A 16,523-nucleotide genomic window follows, 5' to 3' on the forward strand; every position below is an offset into this window, starting at 1 on the left:
AAGTAAAAGAAAGGGAAGAACCGGGAGAATGTAACATCTAGAGATAAAAGAATGGGGAGAAATGGGAGTTGGTTCATAATTTGAAGGCTGTTCCTCCATTTGCACCGTGATTCTCTGGAACATTGCAGCATGCTGAGGTCAGACAAGTGGGCAGGCGAACAGAACATTGTGTCAAAATGACCAGCTATGGGAAGATTGGGGTCATGCTTGTGCACAGACCAGGTGTTCTGCAAAGTGGTCATCCAGTGTGCGTATGGTTTCTCCACTGTAGAATAGGCCACATTGGGTGCGGCAAGTACAATACACAAGGTTGGACGGGGTACAGATGAAACGCTGTTTCACCTGGAAAGACTGTTTAGGCCATTGGATGGTGAGCAAAGGGGGGGGTGAAGGGGCAAGTGTTCCACCATCTTTGGTTGTATGGTAAGGAACTGTAGCTGGTGTTGGTGGTTGTGGAATGAACTAGGGTGGCCCAGAGGGAACGATCCCTGTGAAATGCAAATAGGAAGAATGAGGGGAAGATACATTTGGTGGTGGCGCTCTGATGGAGTTATCTGAAATGGCACAGAATGATGCAACATCCGTCTTGCAGACTGTCCCTTAGCACCCACCCATTCTAGCCCTCAGATGCCATCTGTCCCCCCGAGGCCATTCCTCCTAACCCTATCCCTTGCTGTGTTTTCACCATACGTCCTGATCTTCCCCTCTCTGAGGCTGAACATACTGACCTCAGCAAAGGACTCAGCTTCATGTCCTTACGTTCCCGCCTTAATGAACTTAGGGGTTGTCATGACGTTGAGCTGTTTTTCCACCACCTCTGATTCCATGCTTATTTCTTCAGGCAGGATTCTTCTCCCCTGTGTTCCACTGATCCCTTCACCTGTTGCCAGTATTCACGCTCCACTTGGAGCCCTTCCCTGGCCTCTTATGTGCCCTCGGTCTCTTCATTGAAAACTGCCAACGTGACAGCGGCTATCAAACCCACCGACACTTCAGTCCAACTCGTCCATGCTGACCAGGTATTCTATATAATTCCAGTCCCATATGCCAGCATTTGACCTATATCCCTCTAAAACCTTCCAATGCATATACCCATCTTCAATGTTATGAGGGTTCTGCCTCTACCATCCATTTGGGCAGTGAGTTCCAAATTCCTACCACCCTCTGGGTGAAAATATTTTTCCTCATATCCCCTCTAAACCTCCTGGTTTTTACCTTCAATCTATGTCCCGATCATTGATCATTGCTCGACTGTGGAATGCTTAACTAGAGAGAGTCACTAAGGCAGTTTCACAGTGCCGACAAGAAAAATTTCTTCCCACCTACCCTGACTCTGCCCCTCATAATTTTTTACACCTCAATCTCCTTGGTTCCAAGGGACACAAATCGAGTCTGTCCAATCTCTCTGTACAACTATAACTCTCCAGGCAGCATGGAAAAACAAGTGAAGTTAACTGGTGCATCTACATCAATGTTACTTTTTGGGGATATTTAACTGAGACATACTGTCACCATTTTTTGTTGCAGGATCAGGAGAGCTCAGTATTGTAACAATCCTCTGATTAGTCAGATTGCAGCTTAGCACAGACTCTGTGCGGTGAACAGTGAAACAAGAAAACCTCCAGAAGCTGGTGACATCAATAGATTTCTCTCTCCACTTTCGGCGCAAAGATACTGTCTGCAATTTCCTGCAGAAAGAACTTCTGAGGAGTCGTGATATGGCGCTGACCATTACGTAATCGTCAGTGAACATCCCCACTTCTGATGTAATATTGGAGAAAAGTCAGTGATAAAGCAATTCAAGATGGCCAGGCCTAGGGTGCTAGTCTGAGGAGCTCCTTCAGAGATGTCCTGGGGCGGAGATGATTGACCTCCAACAATCACAACACATTCCTATGTGACAGGTATGACTACAACCAAAAGAGAATTTTCTTCTGACTCCCACTGACTCCAGTTTTGCTAGGTTTCCTTAATGCACGCTCAGTCACATGCAGCCTTGATGTTAAGAGCTCTCATTCTCATTTCGCTTCTGGATTTCGGCTGTTTAGTCCATATTTGAAGCAAGGCTGTAATGACGTCAGTAGCTATGTGGTCCTAGAAGAACCCAATCTAAACATACGTGTATCAGAGGTAATGGGAACTGCAAATGCTGGAGAATCTGAGAGTGAGCAGGTTATCGCAGAGCAAGTGCTGCTGGACAAGTCGGTTGATGACACTTTCCATTACTTTGTTGATGATCAAGAGTAGACTGATGTAATTGACAGGGCTGGATTTGTCCAGCTTCTTGTGTACAGGACACACTGTGGAATTTTTCACAATCTTGGATATGTACCAGTGTTGCAGCTGTTCTGGAACAATTTGTACTGGCATGGCAACTTCTTCAGTACTATTGCCAGAATGTTGTCAGAGCCCAGAGTCTTTGTAATATCCAGTACCTTCAGCCATTTCCTGATATCACAAGATGTTGACTGAACTGGCTTTAGACTGAAATCTGTGATGCTGGCCCCTGCAGAAGACATATCTTTTCAGATGTCATAATACAGGGCAGGTAGGATGCGATGTGCACACTGCAAGATCCAACAAACATCAATATGTTAATGTCTAGAAAATCGGTTCTTTATTGTCACAGGTTGATGGATGATAATTAGTCAGGAAATTAGAGAAATCCTTCCAGCTCTTCTCCTAGTCCTGATGTGGGATTCTTTACATCTGCCTGAGAGAGCAAATGGGGCCATCTTGTCAATAATAGGGGTTCATCAATTAAAATTGGCAGAAATGGAATAAGGAGAGAGGTGAGGAGAAACTTAAATGCAAACTTTGCTGGACTGTGGAATACTTAACTAGAGGGAATCATTGAGGCTGTTTCACAGCACTTTTGAAAGAAAATGCACATACTTCACAGAAGCAGAGTCAGCAAAGAGCTGACACAGATATTATGGGCCAAGTGGGTAGCTCCTGCTCTATAAATGTCTCTGCTTCATCTGGCAATGAAATCATTTTTCCCATTTCCTTTCCATCTAGCCTATGTTCATTTAAGCTCCAAATAAATTGAGAGTGTTTAGGAAGCATGGTTAAAAAGTTTGCAGATGACACCAAAATTGGTGGTATAGTCGACAGTGAAGAAGGTCATCTCAAATTACATATGGATCCTGATCAATTAGGCCAACAAGCCATGGAGTGATAGATGGAGTTTAATTTGGATTTGCAGTTTGCTAAGACAAACAAGGACAGGACAGTTAACAGTAGGGCCCAGGGGAGTGTTGTTGAACAGAGAGACCTGTGGGTTCAGGTCCACAGTTCTTGGAAGGTTGCATCACAAGTAGACAGGGAGGTAAAGAACGTGCTTGGCATGCTTCCCTTCATGGCCAGGCCATTGAGTATAGGAGTTGGGGCATCATTTTGAAGTTGTATAGGACATTGTTGACGCCACTTTTGGAGTACGATGTACAGTTTTGGTCGCCCTGCTATGGGAAGGACATTGTTAAATTGGAGAGGGTGCAGAAAAGATTTAAAAGGATGTCACTGGGACTGGAGGGTTTGAGTTTATAAAGAGAGGCTGGATAGGCTGGGATTTTTTTTCACTGGAATGTAGGAAGTTGAGGGAAGACCTTACAAAATTATATAAAATGATGACAGTGTATAGGAAAGGTCTTTCCCCTATGTTAGGAGAATTCAAAACTAGAGGGCATATTAATAAGCTGAGAGGAGAAAGATTTAAAAAGGACTTGAGGGCAACTTTTTTTACAGAGGGTGGCTCATGTGTGGAATGTACTGCCAGAGGACATCATAGATGTACATAATGCTACAACATTTAAAAGACGTTTTGGCAAGTACATGGATACCGAAGTTTTAGAGAGATATGGGCCAAACACAGGAATATGGGACTAGTTTAGTTGGGAAGCTTGGAAGCATGGACAAGTTGGACTTAAGGGTCTGTTTCCATGCTGTATGATTGTTTAGTTGGTGTCAAGAGAACAATCATGACATACACACATGTGCAAGGAAAGTGTTGGGACTTTACTGTCAATAAAACTAAAACCAGTGAAATCAGGCAAGAAGCCATCCATCTATTATTAGAGTTATTGTTCTCATGAGAATTAATGTTCACCCTGAGAGAAAATTACTTGTTCAGAATTCATTATCACTTATTTAAAAAAATCCAATGCAGAACTGTTCAAGGCAGAGTTAAAACTGACAGTCACACACAGAAATATTTGTTTCAAGGATTGTTGGTAGAGAGGATTGCCTCTGTGATGGGAAGGTATAGTGCAACATTTTCACCATGGAACTTGTTCGTTTTGAAATTCCATTGTTTACATTTTAAAAGAGCTCAACTGTGCATTTTGCCCTTTCAGAAAAGGATTCTGCCATCCTTCAGCAGTCTGGGCCGAAACTTGACTCCAATTTTGCATCTACACAGCTGACTCTCACTTGTTCTGTGAAGTGGCCAAACAAGTCACTGAGATGTATCAGACTGCTGCATTAGATGATACAAGAGTCACAACATCACCTTCTCAGGGCAACTTGGACAAGACAATAAATGCTGACATTGCCAGCATTCCAAGGATAATTTTTAAGAAAACACATTTACCTCAAATGGATGACAGAGCTTTTCATGTTCCGGCTCTTTTACACACAAAGAAAACAGAGAAGATAGGAGCGGGAGGAGACCATTTCACCCTTCAAGCCTGCTCCACCATTCATCATGATCATGGCTGTTCATCCAATTCAGTAGCCTTATTCTGCTTTCTCCCCACAACCTTTGCTCCCATTTACCCCAAGTGCTATATCTATCTGCCTCCTGAATTCATTAAATGTTTTGGTATCAACTACTTCCTGTGGTAATGAATTCTACAGGCTCACCACTCTTTGGATGAAGAATTGTCTCCTCATCTCAATCCTAAATGGTCTACCCCAAATCCTCAGACTGTAAATTCTGGTTCTGGACACACCCATCATTGGGAACATCCTCCCTGCATCTACCAGGTCTAGTCCTGTTAGAATTTTATAAGACTTTATGAGATCCCCTCTAATTCATCTGAACTCCAGCAAAAACAATCCTAACCTTGTCAATCTCTCCTCATACGTCAGTCCCGCCATCCCTGGAATCAGCCTGGTAAGCCTTCGCTGCACTCCCTCGGACTACTTGGATTAATTCCTCTTAATTCTGAAGTCTTCCACTCTGTATTGCTTCATCTCAAAGTTAGACTTCCGTAAACAAATACTGCAGATCTACGGGAAAAGAATGGGGGAGTGGGATTAATTGGATAGGTTCATTGACATCATTGAGACAATGGGCCAACTGGCCATTCTCCGACAGCATTCATCGTTTTGATGAAGGCTGTTTATGATTTGTGCATTTGGGGTGGTTAAATGACATGCATCCAAAAGTGACAGAGAAATAAACAATATGAAACATTTTTTTTTGAATTCCAACTAATTTTGGTGAGATATAATTAATTTGCTGTTTTTGCTTCCCTTTCAAATTCCTTGAAAATGAGCTGAAGAAGTCAGGCAGGAACAAAGGATTCAATTCTGGCAATTTTTTCCTGTTACTGTGATTGTGGGCATTCTGCATTTTAGAGTATAAACACCTCAACACCGTGTTTAATCTATAAATCGCGGACTCATGCTGGAGGCTAAACCTTCACAAACAAGGGATGTAAATAAGAAACACCTGGAGCACATCTGGATATAATAGTCGTCAGGCACTTGCTCGAAGTCAAGTAAACCTGATCCATTGCAGCTAGTGATGGGCCATACTGTTACAGGCATACTGTTACAATCAAATGAAAAGGATGAATTGGATCCCCTCTTTCTTAAACCCCTTTTTTAGGTTGCAACAAATATTTTCATTTCATTGTAGTGCACTGCAATCACACTACAATTAAATCATACATCACTAGAAAATGAAGGGGCCAATTAATAATTGCTTGTTTAGTCGAAGGAGGGGAAATTGCATACGTTCCTAATCCCAAGGGACAGTATTAAAAATGTGACTTCAAGCATGTGCATAAACACAGGTTATAAGTCTAAAAGGGTATGGTACACAGATCAGAGTCTGCGAGGTGTTAAAGCAAAGACCACAGTTGTTTAGTTGTTGATTGGTATTCTCAGTAGTGAAGAAGTTTGAAGATAAGGGGTCGTAGAAACTGAAGATGCTGGAGAATCTGAGATAACAAGGTGTAGAGCTGGATGAACACAGCAGGCCAAGCAGCATCAGAGGAGTAGGAAGGCTTACGTTTCGGGCATAGGCCCCGAAATGTCAGCCTTCCTGCTCTTCTGCTCCTTGGCCTGCTGTGTTCACCCAGCTCTGCACCTTGTTACCTAAGTTTGAAAATAACTTTGAATTCTCAGAGAATGGTTATTTACCAGTTTGCTTTTTAAAATAGGTGCTGTTTTTTGAGATGAAGCGAGAAAAAAAAACAAAAGAGAAGCACTGCACAGGAACAGGCAAGCCCTTTAGCCCTCCAAGCCTGTGCCGATTATCATGCCCTAACTAAACTAAAAATCAAACCTTCTGCCCTTATACAGTCTGTACCACTCTATTCCTTCCCAATTCATGTAACCATCCAGATGCCACATAAATGTCGCCAACCTGCCTGCTTCCGCCACCTCCTCTGGCTCCTACCATGCTCTGTGTGAAATACTCTCCTCACGCATATCCCTTAAACTTTCGCCCTCTCAACTTGAACCTGTGCCCCTTGTAATTGAAATCTCAACCCTGGGAAAAGGCCTCTGATTATCCAACCTACCTATGGCTCTCATAATTTTGTAGACATCTTTTAACCTTTCCTCAGAGGCAATGCACTCAAGACCAGGTAACATCCTGGTGAACCTTCACTGCAAAGCTTTCAAGTTCTTCCAGTAATGTGGTGGCCAAAACTGCACACAATACTCCAAAAGCGGCCTAACAAGATGTTTATATAGCTGCAACATGGTTTGCCAACTGTTGTACTCCATTCCCTGGCCGATGAAGGCAAGCATGCCATATACCTTCTTAATCACCTTGGCCACCTGTATTGCCACTTTTAGTAAGTTTGCAGACAACTAAGATTGGTGGAGTTGCTGATAGTGATTGTGAAAGGATACAACAGGATATTGATTGATTTGCAACTGGAGCACAAAAATGGCAGATAGAGTTTAATCTAGATAAATGTGAGGTGATGCATTTTGGAGGATCAATTTTAAGTGTGAATTATACAGCAAATGGCAGAACCCTTAAGAAGATTAACATACATACGGCGCAGGGCATGCAGGTCCACAGTTTAGCGAACTGTATAATGAAATGCATCACCTCGCATTTGTCTAGATTAAACTCCACCAGCTACCTCTGTGCTCAAGTTACCAATCTATTTGTGTCCTGTTGTATCCTTTCACAATTGCTGGCACTATCAGCAACCCATCTTCCTGTCATCTGCAAACATACTCATCAGACCACATACATTTCCCTCCAAATCATTTATATATATACACAACCAATAGAGGACCAAAGACTGACCTCTGTGGAACACCACTAATTGCAGGTTTCCATTCTGAAAAATGTCCTTCCACCCCCACACTCTGTCTTCTACGACCAAGCCAGTATTGTATCCATAGAGCCAGCCCACTCTGAATCCCATGTGATTTTAGTTTTTGTTCCAATCTGCCATGTGGGACTTTATCAAATGCCTTACTAAAGTCTATTTGAACTACAAACATATAAACTTCTCTCATCAATTATCTTTGTCACCTCTTTAAAAAATTCAATCTGGATCATGAGACATGACCTTCCCCGTACAAAACCATGGTGCTGTGATGAACGGTCTAGGCCCAAAACTTCAGCTTTTGTGCTCCTGAGATGCTGCTTGGCCTGCTGTGTTCATCCAGCTTCACACTTTGTTATCTTGGACTCTCCAGCATCTGCAGTTCTCATTATCGCTGCCTGTCACTAACAAGTTCTTTTCTTCCAAATGTATATATATCTTGCCCCTCAGTATCTTCTCCAAGAGCTTCCTCACCACAGATTTCAGACTCAACGGCCTATAATTTTCTGGATTATCCCTGCTTCCTTTCTTAAATGAGGGAACTACATTGGCCAATCTCCAGTCCTCAGGAATCTTGCCTGTGGTCAAAGAGGATGTGAAGATATCTGCCAATACCCCAGCAATTCCCTTGCCTCTCACAGTAACCTGCATACAACCTGATCCCAGCTAGCCCTGGGGACTTGTCTACCATAACACAACTTAGGATACCCAAAACTTCCTCCTTCACTTTACTGACATTCTCAAGAGTATTCACACATTCGTCCCTGACCTCACGTACTTCTTGGTGAATACTGATACGAAGTACTCATTAAGGATATCTCCCACTTCCTGTGGTTCCACGCATAATTTCCCTCCTTTGTCCTTGAGTGGGCCTACTCTTTCCCTTGCTACCCTCTTTCTCCTAATAGATGTATCAAAGGCCTTGGGATTCTCCTTGCCCCTTTTGGCTCAAGATATTTCATGGCCCCTTTTAGCCTTCCTAATTCTGTGTTTAAGTTCTTTCCTAATTGCTCTATATTACTCAAGGGTTTTGTCAGTTTGTGGCTGCCCAGACGTACTGTATGCTTCCTTTTTCCTTTTGATGAAGCTTACAATTTCCCTTGGGAAAGGAGGGGAAGTGAGACAGAGAGAGACAGAAAGAGAGATTGAGAGAGTGAGAGATTGAGAGAGAGCGCGAGAGAGAGAGAGAGAGAGAGAGTGAGAGATTGAGAGAGAGAGCGAGAGAGAGAGAGAGAGAGAGAGAGAGAGAAGAGAGACAGGAAGGGTGAGAGACAGTGAGAATCTTCCAGCTCCTGCTTACAAATCCATTTTTCTTCCTCTCTGCCCTGCTGCTCAGAGATAGCTATAGTTGCTTGCATATTTCTGAATCTAACACCATTGTCTTTTCCATTTGGCCATTAGGCAATTCAGCTGTTCATTTCCCAGCATTTAAATTATCATACAAGTGTGAATTAAAACAGGAAAGGGGAATATCTTGAGGCAGAAGGAGTTGTGTGATTTATGCATTTTGATGAAAATGGAAATTTCAGCACAGACAGATTTGTTTATTCCAAATGGGTCTCCAATACAGGCAGTTTATGTCAAAGTTTATTTCTTCTGAAATAAAAATTTTTATTGATGAAATGTCTCAGGTATTAATATCAGATGACAGAAGTTACAATTTGCCAGTCCATATTAACCACAATCGCAACAATACTGTGCACGAGTGTGATGACTGCAAGCAAGCAACAAAGCACATTAAGTTCAAATCTTGCTCTGAGGAGCTTAAACACCTGATAAATTCTTGAGAACGTTTAATCTTCCATCCATGACACTTTTATCCTCATTCCCTCAATCACCAGAATGACTATCAATGGGTTTTAGTCTAGCAATGCCGTGTTTATCAAATCAAATTCTCATGCTAAAACAACTCAATGGCCTTTCCCATCCATATCTCTGTAACCCCGAGTCTTACACTCTCATTTCTGGCCTTTTTGTGCATCACCATTTTAATATCTCCACCATTGGTGGCTGTGATCTCGACTGACGGGGCCTAAAGTTCTGTATATCACTAACTAAACTTTTTCACTTGTCTTTCCTTCTTTACGACTTTAGTAACTCACCTCCAGACTCCTGAAAGAATGTCCACCATCCACAAGGCACATGACATTAGTCTACTGAAATGCTCCCCACTGGTTTGAATGAGTCAACCCCAACAACACTCAAGAAACTTGACACCATCCAGGACAAAGCAGCCCACCTGACTGGCACTACATCCACAAGCATCCATTCCCTCCACCACCAATGCTCAGTAGCAGCAGTGTGTCCTATCTACCACTGCAGAAATTCACCAAAGATCTTCTGGCAGCACCGTCCAAACTCACAACCACTCCCATCTAGAAGGACAAGGGCAGCAGATATATGGGAACGCCACCGCCCTCATGTTCTCCTCTAAGCCTGACTTGGAAATGTATCACCATTCTTTCATGGTCGCCGAGTCAAAATCCTGGAATTCCCTTCCTAATGGCATTGAGGGTTAACCCACAGCAGGGGGGACAGTAATGGTTCAAAAAGGCAGCTCACCACCACTTTTTCAAGGGCAACTAGGGTCAGGTAATAAACAGTGGCCCAGCCAGCCCTGCCCACATCCCACAAAATGAATGAATAAATGAAGACATTCCAAAAATATTAGTCCTTTAATTAAGCTTTTGGAAACTTTTCCTAATATCTCCTTTATAGATCAGTGCCAAATTTTGTTTTGAGTATATCCTCTGAAGACATGCTTAGTCTGTTAAAGCCATTATATAAATACAAGCTGCTTTCTTTGGAATGGTCTAGAATTAAACAGAATTTCTCTCGAGAATAAAAAGGCTGTGGATGCTGGGTGCACTCGGAGTTCTCAAAGTGTGACCATTTATTTATCACATGACGTTACTAAGGGGCAAGGTGCTTAAATGCACATTAGGTAGATCAGCCAGATGTAACTAAATAGCATGGCAGTTGAGAAGTCCCACTCTTTCATCATTTTAAATATTTCTATCATATCATCCCTAAACTGGGAAATTCTCTGGAAAATGCCGTAATTTTCAAGTGTTTCCTTTAATTTGCACTTCCTTTGATAAAAGAATATTCAGTTCAATACCCTTACAACTCAGAATAATATAACCTGGTGTTGTGTGACTTCTGATTTTGTCCACCCCAGTCCAACATTGGCACCTCCACATCACCTCAGAATAACACCGAAACAGCCCATTCAATCCAGCAAGTCCACATCAGTTCTTTCACAAAACAATGCAGTTAATTCCTACTCACACCGCCCTTCCTATAGTCTGGAGCCAACACTGCACTGGCACTCTCTCCTAGGAATCGTAACACCTTCTCTGGGAGATTAACAGTCTGACAGAGTGACATGGTGGCAGTATCGTTGTTGTTAAATCTCCTTGAAGACCACTGTGAAATCATGGAAAGATTTGGGGGCCAACTAACAGTGACATGCCAAAACATGAACATTTCAAACACAGTCTTTTCCCTCAGATAGACAGGTTAGTCGTACACAACAAGAGAGTTTTTCAACTTTCACTTCACGTACTTCCTCATCGCACTAACACTGGGATCTTCATGTCTCTTGGCAGTGTCCTTCTGGTTTCAAAAGGATGAATTCCATTTTGGCACTACTTTTAAAAAATTTTATAGGTTGAATTTTTTTTCTCTCAGAGGAGAGTGAATTTGGCAAATTCTTTCCTGCAAAAGGCTGTTGAGGTTGACTCATTAAGTATGTTAAATCTGAGATAGACAGATTGTGTATCAGAAAAGAAATGAAGGGTTATGGGGAAACGGCAGGAAGGTGGAGTTGAGGTTTATCAGACATGATCTTTCTGAATAGCAGTGCAGGCTTGATGGGCCGAACGGTGCACTCCTACTCATATGTCTTATAGCCACCATCCATAAGTTGGCACACTACTCTCTCATTGATGAGGTCAGAAATCACACCACACCAGGCTACGGTCCAACAGGTTTATTTGAAAACGCAAGATTTCAGAGCCTCGCTCGTCCTCACAGTGTCAGTGAGAGCGGTAGTATCAGACAGAATTTATAAGTTAAAGATCAAAGGGTCACAGCACTGATCAGGATGTATTAAATAAACCTGAGATGCTGTTAAATCTTATCAGAGATAATGGGAACTGCAGATGCTGGAGATTCCAAGATAATAAAATGTGAGGCTGGATGAACACAGCAGGCCAAGCAGCATCTCAGGAGCACAAAAGCTTGTGCTCCTGAGATGCTGCTTGGCCTGCTGTGTTCATCCAGCCTCACATTTTATTATGCTGTTAAATCTTTTTCAGTTAGAAGGTTTTAATGGATTAATAAGTATTTGTAAATCCTCAAATTCCTTTCAAGTCACTGTCCTGAGAAAACTAAAGGTTTTATAGGTGCAAAGAAGAAGTGACATTTTTGGTCTGACAATGCACGTTAGGTATGAGACCTTATTTAGAAGCTGTGTTTGAGTTCGGAGTCAGGCCTTTTTATTTCTAAAGTAGGAATTTATAAACCCATTGTACAGAAAACCCCCAGCTACTGTTATGACACTACAGATTTCCCACAGAAACTCAGCATCCATGAACCAGTCAAACCATTCCTTGTCACAATGGACGTTTTGGCACTCAACACCAGCATTCCCCATGACGATGGCATCGCCACAACAGCTTGTGTCCTGAAAGGAATTTGAGGATTTACATACACATATTAATCAATTAAAACCTTGTAACTGATTAAAGATTTAACAGCATCTCAGGTTTGTTTAATACATCCTGATCAGTGCTGTGGACCTTTGATCTTTCACTTACAAATTCTGCATCTGATATACCGCTCTCACTAACACGTGAAGAAGAAGCGAAACTCCGAAAGCTTGTTTTATTAAATAAACCCTGGTGGGTTATAACCTGGTGTGTGATTTCTGACCTTTTCCATTCCAGTCCAACACCAGCGCCTTCACCTTACTGCTCTCATTGACGAACAGAACAGTTCCAAAAGAGAGCCTTGGCTTACCATTCACCACCCCGTGAAACTTCTGCTATCCATTTCTTCTTTCTAACCATTTACTGTGCTGCCCTTGCCCGGAGACAATTTCTTACCCTGTTATCTTCTCTAGACATCTTTCATAGAGTGTCCTGAAGTTAATTTGCAGTTCATACAGCATATTATCCTAAGCAACTTTGCCGAAAACAGGGGTTTTTTTCGGGATGAGAGCACTGGGTATCCAGCTTAAATGACGGCCTGAAAACGCAGAAGTCACATGACACCAGGTTATAGTCCAACAGGTTTATTTGAAATCACAAGCTTTCAGACCACTGCTCCTTCATCAGGTGACTTCATTTGGCTTTGATTTCTGACTTCGTTGACTCCAGTCCGACACTGGTTCCTCCACATCATGCATGAAAACTGGTGGAGGTGGGTAAAACATGCACAAGTTGAGAATAGGGCAGCCAAATGTGAACATTGTTGGCAAATCCCTGCCCAGGATTTCAGGATATATAATGTGGGTTACTAGCACTTTGTTCACCGGCAGCCTCAGTGAACTATGCCAAGATTTTGTCTTCACTGGCGACAATTCCAGACACTATATTCTCAGTGTGATCAAGGTCCACTGAATCTCTAATATCCTTCTCTTCAGTAAAGAGCCATTCCTCTGTCATAAATTATCAGCCTCTGTAAATTGAGAAGGTGAGGAAACATGCTGATGAAGTAAGTTACTAAGGACTGGATTTCACGGTCTGAAAGGATGGTAGAAACAGTTTCAATGGTAACTTTCAAAAATCGAATATTACTTGAAAAGTAAAAATAAGCACAGATAAGGAGAGTGGGATATCTGGGATAACTCCCACAAATGACTTGAATGAGCCACTTGAACTGTACAATTCTATTTGATGATTTAAGGTGCAATATATCTTGGCTCTTATATTGCTTTTGATCAGAAATCTGGTGGTATACTATGGGGCACTGAGGGCCTCTCAGCAATGAATGCATGGTTGAAGTCTCCTTTGGCAGCCCTCAGATGTGTTGAAGTTATACCAAATACTCTGAACTTAGAAGGCAAATTTATAAGCTCATTAAAGCTTTGACTCAAGCATCAACATATGTAGCTGTATCTTCTCTGCAAGGACAATAAGGATGTGAAACAAATACCAGTCTTGCTGGCAAAATTCATTATCTCAAGAAATAATACAAAACACAACAGCCTGGAGCTCGGAGACCTGTGGTGTTCTGCAGGAATCTGCTCTGGGGCCTTTGCTCTTTGTGAGCTTTATACATGACTTTGAAGAAGAAGTGTAAGGGTGGGTTAGGAAGTCTGCCTATGATACGAAGGTTGGTGGACCTGTGGACAGTGTGGAGGGATGTTTGTAGGTTGCAAAGGGACATTGACAGGATAAAGAGCTGGGCAAAGAAGTGGCAGATACAATTCAACCCAGAAAAGTGCGAAGTGATTCATTTTGAAAGGTTGAATTTGACTGCAGATACAGGGTTAATGGCAGGATTCTAGACAGTGTGGAGGAACAGAGGGATCTTGGGGTTCATGTCCATAGATCTTTCAAAGTTGCCACCCAAGTTGACAGGGTTGTTAAGAAGGTGCATGGTGTATTGGCCTTCATTGGCAGGGGAATTGAATTTAAGAGCCGTGAGGCTATGTTGCAGCTCTATAAAATACTGGTTAGACCACACTTGGTATATTGTGTTCGGTTCTGGACACCTCATTATAGGAAGGGTGTGGAAGCTTTAGAAAGGGTGCAGAGGAGATTTACCAGAATGCTGCCTGGACTGGAGGGCTGGTCATTTGAGGAAAGGTTGAGGGAGCTCAGCTTTTCTCATTGGAGCAAAGAAAGATGAGAGGTGACTTGATAGAGGTGTACAAGATGATGAGAGACATAGATAGAATGAGCATCCAGAGACTTTTACCAGGGCGTAAATGACGATTACAAGGGGGTATAATTTTAAAATGACTGAAGGCAAGTATAGGAGACTTGTCAGAGGTAGGTTCTTTACATAGAGTGGTGGGCGCGTGGAATGTGCTGCCAGCAGTGGTAGTGGAGTCAGATACATTAGGGTCATTTAAGCGGCTCTGGGATAGGCACATGGATGGTAGTAAAATGTAGGATATGTGGGGTAGTTTGATCTTCCAGTGGGATAATATGTCGGCACAACACTGTGGGCCAAAGGGCCTGTACTGTGCTGTACTGTTCTACGCACAACAAAAATTCATACCCTCAAGTCTGAATTGGATGTACAAAACTCTGGTTCCTCTCCAGTAGAAAAACCCCACATTCCCTTGAACAACTGAGCCATGTGGCTGAAGGACTGGTGAAGTGTGTGAAGCTGGATGGAGCAATTTAGAAAGGATTAGAAATCTACAGGCAAACTACCTGGGGATTCAAATTCTGACCCTTAAAACAAAGTAACAGGAATAAGTTTGATTCCCTCATCCATTATCATGGAAAAATGACATTGTGACAGAATAATCAGTAATAAGTGAGAACAGAAGACAATAGCAGGACTATCAGTAAACTTATACAGTCAGCTTTGGAAAAGTTTCTGGTACCATCATGAGATCAAACTTCAAGCACAGCTCCACCCCGCCAATACCTCATGTTCTCTGGTCCCTGTTTCTACATAACAAACATCATAGTTTAGGTATGGCTGATACCCTCCCTTGACATTGCATCCAGGGTTCAAAGCAACATCTCAGCTTCTCAGAGATAGTTAAGAGCTGCAGATGCTTTTCTTCAGCAGAGAGCGGCGGGAGCTGGGCGGAAGTGAAACCGGAGCAGAGAGGCGGCTGGGAAGGTAAGTGATTGTTATTTGAGCACTTACCTCGAAGCCCCAGGTCCTACACACTAAGGCCTCCCTCCCTCCCTCCTCCTCTAACCTAATTAAAAGTCCACAGACTCGCAGCAGGAAGAGGGGAGCATCGATCAGAGGCCTACAGGTGGGTGAGTCTCTGCTTTAAAGATTAGAAAATATCTACCTTGACTGACCGAGCTCTCCATTCCTGTTCCAGCAGCAGAAAGAGCGGGAGCTCTAACCAAGAAGGACTCTTATGTGTGTTAAGGTAAGGCTTTTCAGTTTATATCCTTGTGTGTTGTGTAATTGATTAAAAGTTTAATTGCTTAATTGAAAAAGAGTGTAGCAGAGAAGTACTAGAAAGCACTTAATACATAAATTGTAAAAGTTAACTAAATAAATAGTAATGGCTGGACAGGTGATGTGCTGGAGCTGTATGATGTGGGAGCCGGCTGATCCCATTGTGAACGGCAGCGACCACATCTGCAGCAAGTGTTGGTTGCTGGAAGAACTCCGGCTCAGAATTAATGATCTGGAATCTGAGCTTCAAACTCTGCGGCATATCCGGGAGGGGGAGAGTTACCTGGACACTTTGTTTCAGGAGGCAGTCACACCCGGTAGATTAAACAACTCAAATTCAGAAAGTGTTCAGGGACAAGGTGTGACTGTAAGTGAGGCAGGTAGGAGGATTCCGAGTTCAGGAGTGCAGGAGCCCCAGCCCTTGACCTTGACCAACAGGTATGAGAGTCTTGCTCCCTGTACGGATGAGGAAAAGGACTGTGGACCGGATGAGCCAGCTGACCACGGCACCGTGGTGCAGAAGGCCATTCAAGAGGGGGAAGCAAAAAGACAGGTAGTTATTATAGGGGATTCTATAATTAGGGGGACAGATAGTATCCTATGCAAGCTGGATCGGGAGTCCCGCATGGTGTGTTGCCTGCCCGGTGCCAGGGTGCGGGACATCTCCGACCGGGTTGAAAGGATATTGGAGCAGGAGGGGGAGGATCCAGTTGTTGTGGTCACGTTGGGACTAACAACATTGGCAAAGCGAGGGTAGAGGACCTGTTCAGGGATTATCAAGCACTAGGAAAGAAATTGAAGTTCAGGTCCTCAAGGGTCATAATCTCCGGATTACTGCCTGAGCCACATGCTAACTGGCACAGGGAAAAGAAAGTTATGGAAGTA

At 42.9% G+C, this 16,523-nt stretch overlaps 1 protein-coding gene across 1 annotated transcript in view; it reads left to right on the plus strand.

Moving 5' to 3' along the window:
* Nucleotides 1-12,231, plus strand: part of LOC125447947 (calcium-activated potassium channel subunit alpha-1-like) — a 121,414-nt gene extending 109,183 nt beyond the window's left edge. The window contains exons 29-30 of the mRNA XM_059641092.1: nt 842-1,019; nt 12,067-12,231. Coding sequence (XP_059497075.1) covers nt 842-1,019; nt 12,067-12,231 — 343 coding nt within the window. The remainder of the gene's footprint in view (nt 1-841; nt 1,020-12,066) is intronic.
* The last annotated feature ends 4,292 nt before the right edge of the window (nt 12,232-16,523 follow it).

Source organism: Stegostoma tigrinum, chromosome 40 (genome assembly GCF_030684315.1).
Source record: "Stegostoma tigrinum isolate sSteTig4 chromosome 40, sSteTig4.hap1, whole genome shotgun sequence".
In the NCBI taxonomy this organism is placed as follows: domain Eukaryota; kingdom Metazoa; phylum Chordata; class Chondrichthyes; order Orectolobiformes; family Stegostomatidae; genus Stegostoma; species Stegostoma tigrinum.